General features: G+C 39.8%; 1 protein-coding gene across 3 annotated transcripts in view; it reads right to left on the minus strand.

Annotated features, from left to right (window-relative positions):
* LAMA3 (laminin subunit alpha 3) overlaps positions 1 to 15,930 on the minus strand; it is a 138,895-nt gene that overhangs the window by 12,464 nt on the left and 110,501 nt on the right. For all 3 annotated transcript variants that reach the window (XM_081014387.1, XM_081014388.1, XM_081014386.1), the window contains 16 exons: positions 14,975 to 15,091; positions 14,504 to 14,658; positions 13,051 to 13,192; positions 12,019 to 12,118; positions 10,749 to 10,865; positions 10,061 to 10,240; positions 9,103 to 9,245; positions 7,793 to 7,972; positions 5,918 to 6,069; positions 5,665 to 5,827; positions 5,140 to 5,273; positions 3,842 to 3,989; positions 2,583 to 2,702; positions 2,130 to 2,251; positions 1,345 to 1,465; positions 51 to 191 (listed from right to left, as the gene is read on the minus strand). In XM_081014387.1, coding sequence (XP_080870513.1) covers positions 51 to 191; positions 1,345 to 1,465; positions 2,130 to 2,251; positions 2,583 to 2,702; positions 3,842 to 3,989; positions 5,140 to 5,273; positions 5,665 to 5,827; positions 5,918 to 6,069; positions 7,793 to 7,972; positions 9,103 to 9,245; positions 10,061 to 10,240; positions 10,749 to 10,865; positions 12,019 to 12,118; positions 13,051 to 13,192; positions 14,504 to 14,658; positions 14,975 to 15,091 — 2,235 coding nt within the window. The remainder of the gene's footprint in view (positions 1 to 50; positions 192 to 1,344; positions 1,466 to 2,129; positions 2,252 to 2,582; positions 2,703 to 3,841; positions 3,990 to 5,139; positions 5,274 to 5,664; positions 5,828 to 5,917; positions 6,070 to 7,792; positions 7,973 to 9,102; positions 9,246 to 10,060; positions 10,241 to 10,748; positions 10,866 to 12,018; positions 12,119 to 13,050; positions 13,193 to 14,503; positions 14,659 to 14,974; positions 15,092 to 15,930) is intronic.

Below are 15,930 nucleotides of genomic sequence, written 5' to 3' on the forward strand. Positions count from 1 at the left end.
GATATGATTATCTTTGAACAGGAGAACAAAAGAAGATATATCTCTCATACCCGTAAATTGTAATATAGCAATGTTCCATCAAGGGCCAATGTGTGAAAGCCAAATCCAATTTGGAAGTCGTTAGGAAATGGAAAACCATCATCACTCAAATCAAGTACTCCATTCTTAGAAAAAGTCGCAGCTCTCACAAGCTAAAAATACAAATGGATAATGAATAGGTTTCCTTTTTCAGAAGAGTTATTCCTACTTTCCTTGCTTCTGTCTAATATATCAAGTGGAATTAATGGATCTCACATTACAGTGGTGCCCCGCAAGACAAATGCCTCGCAAGACGAAAAACTCGCTAGACGAAAGGGTTTTGCATTTTTTGAGCTGCTTCGCAAGACGAATTTCCCTATGGGCTTGCTTCGCAAGACGAAAACGTCTTGCAAGTTTGTTTCCTTTTTCGTAAAACCGTTAATACCCAAGGTGCATTGCTTGAAGAGGTGCAGTTGCGACTTGACTTGGAGGAGCAACTCATAGCACGCGGTGTGGTAGCCTTTTTTGAGGTTTTTGAAGACTTTGGTGATTTTTGAAGCTTTTCCAAAACTTCTTTTGCAGCCATTTGGTAAGTTAAACTTTTAAAACTTTTTTGGGGGGTTTTGGATTTTGGGTTGGGGTGTTTGGAATTCAAGGACTTGGTGTTGGGGAGAGGTTTGCAAGAATCTGGAAGCTTGTGTGGTTTTTTTCTGCATTTTTATGATTTTTTGTGACCATTGGGCCACTCTGCTGTTTTTTTTTAAAAAAAAATCTGGATTTGAATTTCTGTGTGGTGGGTGGCTGGGGGAACAGTTGAGGAGGGGTTTGCAAGAATCTGGAAGCTTGTGTGGTTTTTTTTGTGAATTTTTATGATTTTCTGTGACCATTGGGCCACTCTGCTTTTTTTTAAAAAAAATCTGGATTTGAATTTCTGTGTGGTGGGTGTGACTTTAAAGAGCACTTAATAAACTCTTGTTGTACCAAATTTGGCTTTGTTTGGACTTTTTTTGACCATAGGAACGCATTAATTGAATTTCAATGCATTCCTATGGGATTTCGTGCTTCGCAAGACGAAAAATTCGCTAGACGAAAAAACTCGCGGAACGAATTAATTTCGTCTTGCGAGGCACCACTGTATGGGCTCCATGGGAATGTGGGGCTCACAGATCTTATTCTGGGAAGGTGTGAAAGTCCTCACTTTGCAAAGTTTTTTGGTTTTTTTTGGTCTTAAATGCATTATATGAATGAAATACCATCATGATCAAACAATGTTGAGCTCTATAGATTAGTATTCAGTACCTAAGGAATCTGTAATTGGCAAATTACCTTCCAGTCTTCAGGACAATTTTTGCTGACACCAAGCATCTCAGAGATGGTAGGGGAAGACTCAAAAGAAGTTTTTACATTCTTCATGCACCCACGAAATGGAGGTGTCGATATATTAAAGCTGTTTCCACAAAGAAAGAAAAAATACCACATAGCCTTTAAATTTGCCATTATTGATTCCAAATGTCTCATTTCATGTACAAACTGCTTTCCACTTGTTATCTCCAGAGTAATTTAGTAAGTGCTGCTAAGAAATTGTGACTTGCCCTAGATCACTAATTAAATATCTTGGTTAGAAAAGGGTATCCCACTCTCAAATCTGCCACTCTATTCACTGGCCCCCACTATGCACATGAGAGCAGTATTGCAATGGCAGAATGACAAGTGCAAACCGGCATTAAACTTACGTGAAGCATATTTTTGTATCTACGTAGTAAGCTTTTGTGTTTGTGAACTGGGACTGGAGGTGCAAACTAAGGCCTTACAGTTCAACCCAGACCTGAGAAAGGACTATCTAGGTCTTTCAGTGAAAGGCTCCACTTTGTGTTAATCATGCCTGCACAAATGAAACCTACCAAGCTGAATACAGCCCAGCCGCCAAGTATTTGTAGCGTTCAAGGTGATTTGACAATGCTCACACTAGGCATCAAACACAGGAGAAACGTCAGACCACAACACCTGGAAGGTCACATCATTTAGCTCGGTGGACCCCAAGTTGTGCAGGCCTGACTTCCATCCATAAAACAACGCAACAATCTTAAGGAGTAATCTGTAGTGTAACTCACCGTTCTCTTATAGAGGCTGGGATTCCACCGAGGTAATATGAATTGAACGGAAACATACTTATATTAACTTGTTCTCTAGGCCTGCCAAAAGCAACTATTTGTGGGCCAATGAGTAAAAGAACCTGAAATGAATAAAACAATCAGATTTTTAACCAGCCTACAAAGAAACAAGGGAATATATATATATATATATATATATATTTCATATTATCACAACTTGTTTTTAAAACAAATAATGTTTCAGAAGTTAATATCCATTGGGTAGTTAAATAACTAGTAAAAGTGAGAAAACTAAGTTCTTTGAAGGAAAAAAAGACATAACACCTAGAAGATGCTAAGCAGAAATGTTAACTTTTGTAAATGGTGTGAATTTGCATCATTTATAACATTATTCATAAGTGATTACATTGTTGGATATTCATTTATTTTACATTTTTTTAAAAAAAACCTTACTATTTGATCCATTCCGTTGTTTATGACCACTTGGCTCTTTGCTTCTTTTGGAGGCTGTGAATCAACTTTATACCTGAGTACCAGCTGGCCTTTTTCAATCCTCAAACAAATGAACTTGTCCTGCAATTAAGAAATAATATGTCATGTAATATATTATAAAGAGTCATTTATTTGAATTAGGCATAATTAGCAGTACTCTGTGCAGTAATCCTGAAAATTTCAGCCTCAACATTTTAAAGAAAATGTGCATTACCAGTTCTAGTGGCTGAATGTACAGATGAATTTGAATCTGAGCCACATTTCAGAAATCCATAACTCGTCTTTATGCAGAACACAACAGCCTTACAACGTCAGCCTTACAATTAGCTGCATACAAGTTTCTGGATTGGCCAGAGCTGGTATGATTGCCATGGCAGGTTCCACAGCCTTATTATACATTTCTAGGTTAGGAGCTCAATATGTTGTACCACTAAAAAGCCCAAGAAAACACAGTCATTTCTTTGAGGACTTTGTTCTGCTTACTGCGGTTCCGTCCTACTATTACGTAAGTGGCCTACGTTAGAGAAAGCAGAAGGGCAACTCGGAAAGAAAATTTTATCGCTATGCCCTGAGGAATAATCCATCCTTTCAGTTGATTCACATCTACATATTTTTTTACTCAAGCAGTATTTCCTTTGATCTGACACGTGCAAAACTTTTGCCTCAACTCTATTTATTTATAAAATGCATATAGCGTTTTTCTATATGAAGACAACACAAAGCAGTGAACACAGTAAATCACAGGCTGAATATTTAGGTTGGGGGTTGTTACAGTAATTTCTCCTAATCTTTCATTCAAAACATTTGGCCTGCTAACCTCACTTCTTCAAGTCTTTTGACTGTGGGCAAAGTAATTGGGCATAAGAGTTCTTTCCACTTCTGCCATATGCCTGCTGGCATCAGAATTCCTTGCTGGAATAATACAAAGCTTTAAATGGATCAAGAATAGTCTTCTTTCAATTGATTAAGCTTATGCCCTGGCCTGAAGAATTAGTTAACTAAGATTTCTCTATAATCATTGAAGTTACTCATCAATTTTTGCCACCAAGCAATATGAAACACTGTGTTTTACAAGACATGTGTAAAGCACATGCTTGTTAAGTATTTGTTCCTAATTACATTCAGGTTCTACAATTCAATTATCTTATCCATTCACTCTTAATTGTTATGCAAATATTATTTGTATGAAATCACTTTCTCCACATGAACAACAATATTACCTGATTACTTGCAAAAAACACAATTCCATCATCTGTAGTAGTCTGAATGGTTTGCTCATATCGTCGAAAAGCGCTAGTTGGTGAAGTTACATCAACATGTGCATAACCTGTGCCTTCAAAATAAAGTCTGGAAGACTGTTCTTTGTATCTGTAACAAAGAACGGGGGAAGTGAGAACTGCTACATGTTCAGAATCTCAAGAAGTATGCTAAGCAAACATTCACAAAATTAGTATTTTTCAGTTTGAGATCATAAAAAGGGGAAGTTATATTTTAAAGCTTTTTTTAAAAAAAAATTTGTCACAATTATTTTAAAAAAGGCTGCTTTCTCCTGTTGGGACATAAACAAGAAAAATCTACACAGTGGATTTATCTTGCACGATCTCACAGCAAGCCCACACAGATGACCTTACTTCCCCAAGATGAGCATTCTCATCCTCTGACAGCTTAATCATTAGTATCAACCTACGAAGTGGAAAAGATTTTACAGAAAGAATGCCTGAGTTGTCTGTATGGGCTTCTTAAAAACTACATAGGACTTGGAACAGTTCAGCACACCTAATTGTTAAGGCTTGTTGAACACATGTTCAGCTTCCTTTGCTAATTCTGTTCCATGTGGATGCCATTACAATATGATAGAAAAGATATCTCTTGAAGCCACAATTGCTAAACTTTGACTGGGATAAGGAGAGTGTGACAGTGTTAGAAACTGAGATATGTAAGCTAGGAGCTAAATAGTACCTTAAACCTAGGTTATGGGCACAACAGTTTAGGCGCACTTTTTTTGTAACAAGAATACGATACTGAAAATGAATGAACTGCAGCTAAAATACTATGTTCATTTTTCATATGGTCTAGTTTTTCCCCTGCCCACCCCCCTAATATTCTTAATACTTCTCCAGTCTTCAGAGAGTAGTTGGAAGTGGGGAGGCAGAAAAAGGTCCTCCTTTCCTTCTGCTCTGTAGTTTTAAATCTGAAATCTTAGGCAAAGAACCAAGCCCAGAGCTCAGAAACTGCTCACACCAATGAAATTTCCTGTCACAAAATGCACCTAGAACAATGGGAGTTTTGAACACTGGTGATAGATTATTCTGTGGCGCAATGCATCAGTGCACCTGGCTGTTAACCAGAAGGCTGGTGGTTCGAGCCCACCCAGGGATGGCTGTGGGCAGGATTCTTGCATTCCAGGGGGTTGAACTAAATGACCCTCAGGGTCCCTTCCAACTCTATGATTCTGTGTATTATAAAATTCCAAATATACAGCACAGGGCATGTGGTAGGATTTTTTTATTTCTTTTACCTTCTGCATGGTTGTACTTCACTGGTATCAAGATTAAAACTCCTCTTGAAATTGTACAGGCTGATAACTCTCTCATTCAAGCTATCCAGTTCAATGCAGCCTTCATAAGGAGAGTAGTTTAGCGTACTGGGAAGCTGTAAAGGTAAAAACAGTCTTCAGTGAAATTCAGCACCATAATTTTAATTAATTATTCAGATTGATGAATTCTGCTTTTCAGTGCAAAATTTGGTTTGATTTTTTGAAACCCACCTAGGATATATATCTCATACTGACTAATAATAATAATAATAATAATAATTTATACCCCGCCCAACTGGCTGGATTTCCCCAGCCACTCTTGGCAGCTCCCAGCAGAATATTAATAATAACAATAAGTTATGGGTTGTTATTGCTTAAGAAGTTATTGCTTAGGTCCTTTTTGTGAAGCAAGTATGAAATGAAAGACTAATCTGGAGTATCAGCACTTGATTTACAATACACGCACACGCACACACAAAATATTTCCATAAGTTTTAAACACATTACTATAAAATCTGACGGATATCCTCCAACATAGAAGACCACATTGTCAGGATCCAGGTTGAGAAGAGTATGGCTGTTTCCACTGCTGTCATCAAAAGGCCCAAAGCTTGATGGTGAAGGAGAGGTTGCACCTTGAATGTAATTCAGTTTTGCATACTGGTAAATCCTAAAAAAAAAGGAGGGGGGACAAAATTTGAATATCTCAACCTAAGCCCACAAAAAGATCGGGAAGGATTTTTTTTATAAAGTCCCATACCTTTCAAACTGCACACGATCCAAAATTGCATCCTTGGTATCGCTTTCAAACACCGATTCAGGCACCCGTATTTCGGCTTCATCGCCCCCTAAACTATAGGCGCAAATGAGACGGCCATCGCGGACAGCCATGCCTATGTAGTCCTTGGAACTCTAAACATGAAAAAAAAAATTCTTAATTAAGAAAGCTGGCTTCACTTTTATTTATTTTTAAATAATCTTTAGAAGTATCAGTTGTTTGTGACTGTTAGGCTGTGCACAGGGAGTACATTCCCCTCACCCAACCTTTTCTACCTATTTTGTGGTCTCAGTGAAAATTACCCTCCTAAAGCTGCCATTCGCCCCAAGATGGCAGCTGCCAACTGGTGTCATTTATAACTTGAAGCATAAACCAATTCTAGGCCAGTTAAAGTGGCACACCAACTCCAAGAAGTATTGGAACTATAGTTTTGGTTATATTTTTATTTCTTACTTGCCTTTCCCCATGGGTTCCAGAAATTTAAAAATATAGTATTCAAACAAATTACAGTCACAAGAATTGAGAATATTTATCTCATGTGTCAAAAGAGTAAAATTGTGCATCTTCAATATATTATGTAAACTACATTATAAAGGTGTCAGATACATCTCTGTGGGAATGGAATTCCAAAACTTAAGGACTGCCACAGGGAATGCCCTCTCCAGGTCACAAAAACCCAAACTTCTGAGAGTGGCCAAATTACTAATAGGGCCCCTTCTGTTGATCTTAACATCCAAGAAGGTCCATAGGGAAATATTTGGCCAGGGAGGAATTATTCCCCAAGCCAAATTAGGCCTATCTGAGGCTTTTGCCTACCTCATAGCTATAGTCACAACTTGCTAGTGGATAAGGCATTGTGTTGGATCTTTAGTCAAGGTAGAGGAGTGGGGGTTGGGAGTCCCATCCCCTGCTCCCAAGAATCAGGGTACCCCATTAAGGGAGTCCAGAGGAACATGTTTCTGTCCAGATGCCCAGGCAGGGAATGATGGGCCATAGCACCCCCACCCCAAATGAAGATTCTGGAGGAGTTGCCCCAATTTGATATACGTCATAGGGTGATCCTTCACCTAGGATTAACCCTACCAAATCCAGACAGGCTGGATGATTCAGAATACACACCCAATGCCTACTGACATCTGCAATCATTAAAGTCGTGGCCTGTTTAATCCTAAAACGCTTGTCTTGTGATTACTGCATCTTCCCGTGCCTTAGCCCCCACCAGCCACAGCCTACTATGCCTGGGCCCACAAGCCACTTTCAGTTAATTGACTGTTAGATAGAATAGTCCGATGTCCATTCACATTTGCCGCCCCAAATTAAGTTAATAAGCCATGTCTGTGCATGTTTAAAAGATGTAACCGTCACTCCACTTTCAGCTAATATTATAGTCAAAAAGTGGAACACATTCACACAGTGGTACACAAACTACTTACATATGTGAGGTTCTAAGGTATAAGAATAAAATTATCCCTTTATTGTTTTTTAAATTCCTGAAATGTAATTTAAAATTATAACACAATGGGCCTTTATTTACAATTGGACTGCAAGCTTTCAAATTATCAATGGATTGCAAATTAAAAGCACATTTGCTTTTTAAGGCTAATTTGTGCGTGTATCTCACATAAAATAAAAATTGAAAAAATTGCCACCTAAAACTATATAAAATAAACAAATTGGCAGAACTGAATTCACATAGACTTTTTGTTTTGTTTGCTTTTTGTAGAGATACTCACTTTATCAAAGTAATTCAATTATTTGAACAGCTGCTCAGATATTTACAACCCATTGTCCATAATGATGGGTGAATAACATAATAAATATTAATAAAAATAATGGAGACAAGAAACGAATACTTACATCCTTGTCACCCAAGTACATGACAAACATGTTGGACGTCTGCCGCCGTGGGCTGTCCAATCGTGACAGAGGCCTTTGCAGAAACAAAGAAAGAGAAGTATAGCCTTTCAAGTCATCAAGGTTATCTGGAGGCCGGACCTCAACCCCAGAACTGCCATTGAACCTCATGGGAACAGCAACCTATTAAAAATAAAAATGAATATCATTAGTTACAAACTCATATGGGAATCAAAACAGACATGCAATATTATTACAATTTTGACTTAAGTTCTGGGGAGCCATGCAACAGCTTTAATATAGTTTGTAGCCTATGTGACCAGGAACCTTATATATGTAGAACAGGCTCCTCCTTCAAACCTCCCCCCCTCCAAAGTATTCAAGAGGAAAGCAATATTTACATTCTGTGAAACAGAGGAGAAGCAGGCAACTGAAGCTCTGTTACTGTGGGCCTGTAGGATATGTTTGCACCATGTACCCATGGAAAATACTGGTTTTTCTTGTGACTTACATTGGTAAGCACAGGAACATTTTTAAGCATGTAAGTAATCTTACTCAATTAGTGAACAATATTAGCACTTAATTCTTGTACCCTCCTTCTCCGGGGCCATCTTGCCTGCTCCATAAGGGTAGAGTCCTATGAACATGGATTAGGGAACTGAGATAATGCCATTAAGCTCAAGCGTCCCTGTGTGATGCTTGCACATGATGAAGAGAGAGCTTTCTGATGCTTCCAGTCTGTTCAAAAGCAATTTCTCCCCATCATGACCCATGGGAGTTCAAAACAACAGGCCACAAATTAACAGGATACCCAAGCTGACACCCATTTGCAGCAGCATCTTTGCCCCAGTGCTTTTGTGAACGGATTGCTTTTAATGACTGGGCTGGTGCCGTACTGTGTTTTTTAATTATAATTGTATAGATTAAACAGATTTTATATATGTATATAGCTTTACTTCTAACAATGTTTACTTTTTTATTATTGTTTTCCTATACTTTTAGTGGTTCTCATTTTAATATGTAAGCTGCTTTGAATTCCATCAGGGAAAAAGGTGAGGAGTAATAATAATAATAATAATAATGTCCAGTTGACTTTTCAGCATCAAACCTGTCCTGAGAAAATTGCTCTCTGGGCAGACCTAAAGAATAAATTATTTCTCTTTATTAAAGGTTTCACTAAATACACTTGGGTGACAATAATAAAATATGTGAGCGTGGGCACGTAGCAACATTTTTGGGCGAACATTTGATGACAAGTAGCAAAAGAGGACAGAAAGAAGAAGCTATGGAAGATTCTGCCACAAGCCACATACCTTGTTAGCAGCATCTCTTGCTTGCTGGATGAGCTCTCTGATGCGGTTTATATTCTCTGATATGTTAGCTATTGGCATAAGTTGTTCATTGATGCGTGTAATCTTGTTAAACAGATCTGGGAGGATGTTTGTCAAGTTCTTTACTGTGGATAGATTTTTTTTTTTTTTTTTAGTGACATGAGGGAAGCATTATGTACTAAAATGCAAAATATGAGTCATGTAATCTGCAATTGCTGGAATACAGTGGTACCTCTTGTTATGTACTTAATTTGTTCCAGAGGTCCGTTCTTAACCTGAAACTGTTCTTAACCTGAAGCACCACTTTAGCTAATGGGGCCTCCCGCTGCTGCTGTGCCACCGCCGCATGATTTCTGTTCTCATCCTGAAGCAAAGTTCTTAACCCGAGGTACTATTTCTGGGTTAGCATAGTCTGTAACCTGAAGCGTATGTAACCTGAGGTACCACTGTATAATGGGGCACACTCAATTCATACCAGGGTAGTTTCCCGACAACCTATTTAATGTTTATCCTGCTGGTTTGCGGGGTAGTGGGGATGGTTGTACGACATTAAGTAAAGCAATTGTCATCCCTTGCTTTCCAGTACATTTTCCTTTCATTTCCCATCGTGCTCCTTACTTTAAAAAATATATAAATGGAAGGAGCTTTGTTGCACATCTAATCCACTTTAACTGTATAACCTGAATTTGCCAGTCTTGGGAGTGAATCCCACTCACAAAACAGTGACAGTCTGGAAGTGCCCCAAGACTTAAGAAAAGACTTTGGGTGAGGACCTTTTCTAGGAATTCCCAGCAATAACCAGATTTATAACATCTATATTTAGCAAGTTGTGAAAGAATATTCAACAACAGCAACATGGCCTAGTTCTCCCCTCAAAAACAAATGCCGATATCACTCCTGAAAGGCTGGAAGAGGCCCATGGAACAAACAAACTGCCTACCTGTATTGTTGGCATCATTCAAAGCCTTGTTATAGTTAGAGCTCTGTGTGCTTCCATAGGAAATCTTTATCTTTTCCACATCTTCTTTAATTGGGTTCAGTTCCGTGAGAACATTAGCAGTAATGTCATTGGCATTTTTGACCATGTTCTTTGCACTTGTAATCAAGCCGTCTGTGTCATCTAGCAGAAAGGAAAAGATGCACGATGATCCAAACATTTGACTGGTTTCTACATGACCACATATTTTGCTCCTTATTATCTTTCCTTCCCCATTCGGGTAGGGCTGTTTTTTATTTACAAGGCAAGGGCTGTCTAACGTTTTTGGTCTGAGGGCCACAGTTACCCTTGGCCAACCCTCCAGGGCCTGCAGGCCAATGGTCTTGGCCTCTGCACCCTCTTACACACAGCTCCCCTGCTCTACGTGGCTAATCCCTGCAGATCATCTTAAGGGAATACCTTCTCCCCACTCATCAGTTGATTGATCTGATGACTGGGGAGAGAGTGCAGGATACAATCTCTCATTTATTTATTTATCTTTCTGCCAATTGCTAAAATTGGTGGGGGTTTGGGTGGTTGGCAGAAGGGAGGATTTTGCTTGCGAGAAGTTGGGCCAGGGATTAGATGCTTGGCATAATAAGAAATGCAGAACAAAATATACAACAGTGGAAGTCCACATCAAATTATTTACCTCTATTTATCCCCTGAAGGTCATTTTGAAAGCTTGTAAGGTTTGCCTTTATCACATTTTTCTTGTGCTCAGCAACCTCAAGTCTGCTCTTTAAGTCATCAAGAGTGGGACTGATATCTGTAAAAAAACACACACAAAAACCCAACCAACCAAGTGTTAAATCAGTCTGATAACTGTGGATTGGATCATTTTCTGGTGAAGCTTCACTACTTTCTTCTCTAGTCTTTCAACAGGAGGAGGGGAAGCAACTCCGTCACAGCCAAATTCAGTCCTAATATAAGCACATTAAATGGCCACCTTTACACTTGACTTTGGAGATGGGTTAGCATTGGGTATACTCAGTAAACTTGTAATTCTGCATTAAAAACCCAATATTCTGCAACCAGATAATAGCTTTCTATGGGATCAGGTTGTAAGTAGTAGAATACATGAAGAATTACCCTTTCAAAAAAGCTCCAAATGGATTTTATTACTTGCCTAAAAGCAGCTAGCTGAGAACTAAGCAGGACAGAGATATTTGGAATCCTATTACATATTAGTCCTTAATAGCCAATAACAGTGATGAGGGTGCCACATGTCTTATGAGCGGACTGGAACTGCATGATTTTAATCACTGAAACCCAACTATTCTCAGAATCCCTCAATCCTGCATATGGCATCCTGGACACTGGGAGTATTTCTGGCTGCACACCCCTGACCCCTGGTGGGTCAGGGTCTACAATAAAGTAGGTATCAATCAGGACATTGCACAAATCCCTCAAACAGAAATATATATGACTTCCAACAGTTTTTTAATGATATCCTTTTTCTCAAGAGTCAAGAAACATGCTGATCAAGCTACATGCAATTCCCCCCCTTCACTTTGATTTCAACTTGTTAAAATTGCTGAAGGCCAGATAAAATTGTTGCATTGCCTAGATTTGTCCCATTCCCAGCTTTGAAAGGTTGTAAGGCTGTAATGCTTTCTAAAGTGGTAAAGCCCTCAGACAGTACTTTTACCACTTAAAAGCGGAGAGATCTGTTTCTCCAAAATTGTCCCCAAGTAACCAAAGTCACCCACTCTTCAAAACGAGCCAGTCTTTCATCTGATACTGTTTACTTTGTTACTGGCTCATCCAAAAACTGCGTTTCAGACTAACGTCTTTCACCATTAACATTGCAGTAATGAAGATGGTGCAACTCAACCCTTAATGAGACATGAAGCAACAATACCAGAATGGTGGTAAAACTTTTATGAACCTGCACATTATTTATTTGCTTTTCAAGATACCCTGTAAGGTCTTTTGTGCAGCCTGTGCTTGATTTAACAGATTGCCGCTGTTGGTCTTCAGTCTCTTGGCACTTCCAGCTAGGTCTTTTCTCTCCACTGTCTGAAAATGAAGCATTGCCATGTAAGGTCTTCATATAAGGGAGGTAGGATACATAAAAAAAAGTCAAAGGAGGCAGTGCACACAATCAGGAGGATTTAATCTCTGCCAGGTGTTTTCTATTTTTGTTGGATGCAGTCCATGAACATCTGCTACTGTGCAATCTCCATTCATTTTAAAGATACTTACATGCAAGCCCTATTCAGAATATGAGATGCTTGGAGAATTGTCAGAGTGTTGCCTTGGAACCTATTGTGAATCTGCCTGGATTAGTTCTATAATATCTAAAGTAATGATGAAATGAGATGGTGTCTTTTTTAAAAAAAAAATATCACAGCTAAACTGAATAAAATGTAGGCAGCCCTCAGATATGTAAGATTAGGATCAAAGCTTCCCATTCTATCTCCCTGATGAGTCTGGAGTGCTATTAACTCACTTTTCATCCATCAATCACTGCTTTTAACTGCGTTAAAAAATAAACAAACCTGTAGGTGTGTAACATATTTGCAACAGTAGCATTTCAAATCATGCAAGATACTAAGTTGTGAATTTGAATACAAGCCCTCTAAATACCCAGTCAAGAGTTGCCATGTTCTAGCCTAAGCACCTTAAGAGAACAGAGACAACAAGAAGGAGCAAGGTGGTGTCTCCTACTCTGGTGCTTCAGTGGTTCCTCTGCCCATTCTCCTTTCCCACCTGCTATGAGGCCCAATAAGAATCCTGGTGACAGCAGGCAGGAGAGAGGGGTGGGACCAAGGAGATTCTGGAAGAGAAGAGGTGGAAGCAGGCTTTCCTCCAAGGTTAACTTCAGCTAACAGGCAGGCTGTCAGAGGTTGTACCTTAAGGGCTGGGCATTTTATTTAAAATAAGATAAAATAAATCCAATGGCTAAAAAACAAAACAACAGTTCTGATGTGATTTCAGAATACTCTTACCGATAAAGCTGAGTCTGCAGCATTGGATGCACTGTTGGCAGCAACCTCTGCTGCTTTGATGGCATCAATAATGTCATCGTAGGCAGTAGCTGCTGCCACAGAACAGGACACCAGCTCGTCATCGCTGACGTTTTTCTTGATCCTGTGGGGAGAAAAGCAGAAAATCTAGCAATTTGGAACATATATGGTGAAAATATTTTTGGTTGCTCTTTTGGTGGCATTTGCTCATAAATGCCCGACAGAAAAGTATACATCATATAATAACACAAGTGGTCCAACAAATGGTACTTTAAGGTGCCCTTTTTTGGTAGGGACACTCTGCTGCTGAAGTTCCTTTTTTACCTTGAGAATTCATGTCATGAGGAAACTCTTATGAGGCTGTAGATCAAAGAGACCACTCCAATCCCCAAGAAATATTTACATGAGGTAAGCGCTTAAATCAGAATTTAAAACTGAAACACACACACACACTTTTATGAAAGAAGAGAAAGAATGAGAGGCAGCCAAAGCCATAGGTGCCAACTCCCTGGGTGCCCGAGCACCCACAAATTTCAGTGCCAGGGCCATGCACACAGCATGGCACCCATGGCTCTGGGCACCCATGGTCATGGGGCCAGGCTGGCACTCCTGGTCAAAGCAAAACACTTTCAAATCCCACCAATTCCATCTAGTTAAACGCTGGCTTTACTTTCCCACTGAAAGCAGTGAGACTTAAGCATGCTTCCCTTTAGCTGGTTTAGTGTTTTAGGCTGGCAAAATTAGAGTGCAATGTGTAGATCTGGTAAAAAATCAGAACCCCTCTGGCATTCTAAAGATATGGTCATGTTCTGGAAAGTGACTGATACACAGGTATCATCTGAAGGGAGCATGCCTGCAGGTTTGGCACCAGTTTTATGGGACCCTGGGCAAGCACCGCCCTGGTTCCCCATCCCCACCCTACAAGTGGGAAGGGGCTGCAGGAGGCAACCCAGTGCTCTGAAGGGAAGCTCCAGGTGAAGCAGCTGCCATCTTAATTTCCTCAGAATGCCTCTGGTCCCTATATCAGGGGTGCCACAGAAATTAAACATGGAAGAGGCTGCAACTACCTCTTTTCTTTAGAATGCTGGGCCCCAAATACTTCAAAAGGCAGGAGGACACAAAAAAAGAGACTGGTGTCAGTTGTGGTGGGTCCTTTAGGACCCTGACATTGGTCCTACCATGCTGGCTGCTGGAGTTGGGTCTGCATGTTCACCTTCCTTCCTGCTGGTGTGGGCTTGAAGGGCAGGAAAAGGGGTTTAGAACATGATTCAGTATAAGAACCTCTCCCATTTGATCCATGAATCAGCTCTCACATATAAATAACAAGTTCCTCTTCTTTTGCCTTCGCCATTCACCTTTAGCACAATGCAGTATACAATGCTCTTTAGCAAGATACATGGTATCTAGCTATTCATCTGCAAAAATGAAAACGTACTCATCCAGTTTTCTTGCCAGGTCTTGTAAAAAGTTGGCATGCTCTTCTGCTCTCACTACTAGAGGTTCCTTGCTGGCCGATAAAGACTGGCTCTTCAGTTTTTCACTTAGGTCCTTCCTCGCGCCATCCAGCTGGGCAGCTAAGTTTTCATATTCCTGAAGTTTGAAAGCAAATGTCACTTTATTTGCTGTGACCCAGACAGATTTATAAAAGCGCAGGAAATAAATGGCAATTCTGTCTTTTGTGTGCTTTAGCTTTTCATGCAAATCTTGGTGCTTTGAGCACAGCACAGAGGATTAAGCACAAAAGATTAGACAGAAATGGGGGGGAAATGTTTTCAACATATAACTTGTATTTTGTGAGCAGCTATTACCGCCTACAAAATCAAATCATTACTTGCAATAGATTTTTATTTCCATTACAATGATTTCTCTCTCTCTTCACAGAATTAAAGCATTACTTCTTCAATACCTCTTTGCTCTTCTGCAGCAAGCCAAACACACTGTTTGCTTGAGACAATGATGCTTCAGCAGAACTCAGAAGATCCAAGATGCCAGTCTGTTGTTTAGTCATTGCATCAATCCGTTTCTGACAAAGAAATGAAGAGGAGACTCAATTTTTAAATGCAGCTCTCATTGGCAGAGATATAAGTAACATAGCTTTCTGAATAGTAACAAGGGGCACTATCTAGCCATAGGGTGTCTCCAGACGCAAGTGCAATTTGGGGAAAGGTATAACTTGTTTAATGGTCAGGTTGCATTTACCCAAAGGCAGGCTGATCCTAAATCAAGCATGTGTCTTAGGGCCAATCAACATGTTACACCATCTACTAAATCATAGCTTTAAGTGAAGGGTTTTTGTTTTTGGCATGAATTGCCTAATCTGGATTGGGACCCATGCCTTCAATTTGCATAGGGAAGAAGTTCCCATTGAAGCAAATGAGACTTTCCTCACCTAATGCAAATTACAGGCATGGGGCTCTTATTCAGTTCAGAACCATAGTATGGACAAAAGATTAGAGGGCCCCCCCCTCCCATGGTTTATAATCCAGGCCAGGAGTACCACCACCACTCTCACTGCCACTTTGTGTACAATACAAGCAGACAGCTTTGTATTTAAAGGCACAGCTGCATAGCTAATGTAACCTGGCATGTAGAAGTAAAGATTTTGATTAGGAGAAAAGGAACACTGGCTTCCTCCTGCAAACCCTAACTGAAGGGAGGAGGACATAGAAAATTCATAGTACAAGCCTTTGCACAGTCTATTCAGATTTAGGTTCCATTGGGTTCATTGAGTCTGACTCCCAGGTAAGTGCATATAGGACTGCAGCTTATGCCTATTAGCACTCTACAGCAGCCATTGCAGAGGTTCCTTATCAGTGCTCTACAGTTCTGGACCCTGCTTCCTGAAAGCCAAGAAGGGTTGGT

This window comes from Podarcis pityusensis (genome assembly GCF_964106645.2).
Source record: "Podarcis pityusensis genome assembly, chromosome: 7".
Taxonomy (NCBI): Eukaryota; Metazoa; Chordata; class Lepidosauria; order Squamata; family Lacertidae; genus Podarcis; species Podarcis pityusensis.